The sequence below is a fragment of the Adiantum capillus-veneris genome, chromosome 6 (assembly GCF_014529385.1).
Source record: "Adiantum capillus-veneris isolate H3 chromosome 6, ASM1452938v2, whole genome shotgun sequence".
Classification (NCBI taxonomy): domain Eukaryota; kingdom Viridiplantae; phylum Streptophyta; class Polypodiopsida; order Polypodiales; family Pteridaceae; genus Adiantum; species Adiantum capillus-veneris.
This window is the reverse complement of record NC_140936.1, coordinates 110,363,282-110,366,393: the sequence shown is the minus strand read 5'-3', so window position 1 is coordinate 110,366,393 and position 3,112 is coordinate 110,363,282. Positions and strand designations below refer to the sequence as shown.

Sequence of the window (3,112 nt, the reverse complement as noted above, 5' to 3'; positions counted from 1 at the left end):
CACATATGCCCGCCCGGACGTGTGTGCAAATGAGCTTGCAAAAGATCATTGGCCAACTACAATGTCCATCACAACGCGAGGGCATCCAGGTTAACCCCCTTGCCCATCGTAGAGCAATAGCGGACATGCGCAAAATCTACATGCGAGAGAAGATGAGAGACTTGATCTGCGAACGTGCCCGAATTTTGGGCTCAACCTTTGCCAGAGCGTTGCACCTGATTGGTGCACTCTGACGTGAAAAGTTTGTATATATTTTATTGTCCGCCTTTGTGTGACAGTGCAGACATCCACACATGTTTTTATTTAGCCTACCGAGTGCCTGTGTGAGACACATGTCTTAGTCCTGAGGGTGGTTACCGGAAAAACAATATATTCTCTCTGATTATTGGAATTTCACTTCAATGTGAAGAATGAGGAGCCATATGCTTCATCCTACAATCATGAAGGTGGTACAAGGCGCATGGGATGTAACAAATCAGCGTCTGATCGAATTGGCACCTGGCTCCACAAGGGAAATTATAAAGCAAGCAAGCAAACAAAAGAGTCCCATGATCGACACCGCGCTCTTTAACAAGGTGAATGGTGACGTTAACCCTTTATGCTTATTCCTGAGCAACAGCACTCTTTACGGCAATCTGGCGGGCTCGCAAAGCAAGGGATCCTGTGCAACATACTTAAATAGCGTTGGCCGGTCTCAGGAGAGCTCATCGCAGTAAATCTACCTACCTATTTTCTCTAGCTAGCTACGCATATCCAAATATCTGCATTCATATATTTTACTCACATGACTACCAATATGAGCTCGCAGCTAGCACTGGGATCATCAGCCGCCATGAATCCTGCAACGTCCTCTCGTTATGGCAAGAAGCCTCATGCACATGAGGACTACTCCCAAGCCCTGGAGCAGCTGCTGACGGGTCCTAAGCTGATGGCGGCGCCGCTGCAACACCTTGCGCTGCCGCATGAGGAAGCATTAACTGATCTTCATGAGCCTCGTCAATATGCAGAAGCTAAATTAGCAGCTGCCGCCGCTGGCCGCCAGCTTGGATCAGAGACGGTAGCCAAGCTGCCAAAAGTGGTGAGAGAGTACCCCATGCCTGCCGCACGTGAGACCCACGAGATGGCAGTGGTGGGCGAAAATCTGCTGGTGGTGACGCAGCAATCCAATAGCACGCTAGTCAAAGTCCAGCTAGACCCTTCCACTGGCCGCCCCATTGCCTGCGTCCGCTTTGTGGTGGGCGACTTCTGGCACGGCCTCCATGGTCTGGCCTCCTCACTCTTGTATCCTGGTCAAGTGTGGGCCTCGCTTCAGTTCAAGTCGCTGCTCATCCGCATCAACCCAGGCCAGGACCTGGCCACACACCCCAGCATCGAGCAAGTCATTACGCTTCCCCCGTCAGTGTATGGGCCGCACTGTGTCTGCGAGTGTGGCACCCATTTGTGGACCAGCTGCAAGGACAGCAGCCACGTGGTGCGCATCAACCATGCCCGGCCTTTGGAGGACTACTCTGTGTACCCCTGTAGCCGCCGGCCCATCTTCATAGCCATGCATCCTACCTCCCACGATGTCTACGCCAGCCTCGATGTCAGCAGCAAGATCTGGCGCCTTCAGCACGCCACGGGCGCCACTCACGAGATCGACATCCCCAGCAGCGAGGGCACCATCCCCGTCGGGCTGGTGGCCGGGCCGGACGGCAACGTCTGGTTCACGCTTCTCGGAGATGCGTCCGGCGGCACTGGCACGTTCGCGCGCATCTTTGCCAATGGCCACCTTCAATTCTTCTCCCTCACCACTAGCGTTGGGGCCAAGGCTGGCCTCATCCACCTCGCCTTTGACTGGGAACATGAGATTGATAATTGTATTGGCCGGGGGGACTCAACTCACCATTTGTGGCTACTTAGCTCTTCTTTGATTGCAAGGTCCGATGGCTATGGCATTGATGCTGTTTTCGGTGTAGTCCTCGACGACAGTAAGCTGGGCGGGGGGCGCATTATAAACCAGCACTCCATCAGCCTACCAACTCAGCGCTGCGCCAACCACCGCATCCTCCCGCACCGCACAGGCCTTTTCGTCTCGCAGCTCAGCATTTCCAGCTTGGCTCATGTGAGTGGGGCGGCTGCATTCAAGCCAGCGGAGATGGTAGGGGAGGGCTGCGACATGTACAATGCGTTTGGCCAGGGGCAACCCTCCTCACACTATGTCTTCGCCAAAGAGCGTGTTTCCCGTGAAGCTCTCCTCATCAACCCCGCCTCCAACACGTCCACGGCCTCAATTGCAGCCCCTGCAGCACCCATCGCTCATGAAGTCCTCGACCTCAAACGCTCGTCGAGCAGTATAATTGCTGGTCGATCATCTCATTCACGCGCCAAGCGCTCTCGCCTGCTGGGGGACGATAGCCGTGCTGAAGAGGAAGATGCTATGCAATCTCAGTAGCTTAGTTTATATATACATATAGTATACTAGAATATATATTTATAAGCGCCACTACACAAAATATATAAAGCCTCAACATACAATACAATGATGCATATTAGAGCTATTGGTGATGCATCATACAGCTGTTGTACTTCATAATTAGTTGTTGTACTTTCAAATTATGATGTGAGTTTCTATATTTAAGATAAAAATAACTATGTTCTTATAGGATGAGTCAATGCCAAACGGTTGTATGCTGCCAAGTTGAGAACACCTTTATGGGCTACAAGGTACACGATATTCAATGACTACCATCAGGGGGAATAGAGGCACTTAGTGTTAGGGCCCCTTGTCTGGCACAACGGGGAACACACAGTACTCCAGCAAATACCAATACACGAGGGCTTCTCGAGCTCGAGAGCAAACCGTGGCCGGGTCTATAGTGGCCGGCGGCACTAGAGGAGCCAACTAGGCTCAATCCAAAAAAGGGAGATACAATCGGGTTCAGAGCCTCAGGCTCACCCGTATGGCTTACAACAAAAATGGGCTCGAGTCTCTATCGAGAGACCAGCCGAAAGCTTCAGAACCGGCTCGACACTCTGGCTCAGCTGAGACCAGGTGGATATGCAATCATGCCTCGAAGGGCCTCGACGCTCTGGTTCAGTGGAGACCAGGCGGAGCAAAAGATCCACAACC

General features: G+C 52.4%; 1 protein-coding gene across 1 annotated transcript; it reads left to right on the top strand.

Moving 5' to 3' along the window:
- The first annotated feature begins 702 nt into the window (after positions 1-702).
- On the top strand, positions 703-2,642 carry LOC147456076 (uncharacterized). Its single transcript, XM_086514643.1, has one exon. It carries the CDS (start codon positions 785-787, stop codon positions 2,432-2,434), a length of 1,650 nt encoding a protein of 549 aa, XP_086370769.1. The 5' UTR covers positions 703-784; the 3' UTR covers positions 2,435-2,642.
- Positions 2,643-3,112: the final 470 nt, after the last annotated feature.

What these genes read in the sequence shown, in the direction of transcription:
- LOC147456076 (XM_086514643.1), top strand. Translation starts at nt 785, where the DNA reads ATGACTACCAATATGAGCTCGCAGCTAGCACTGGGATCATCAGCCGCC.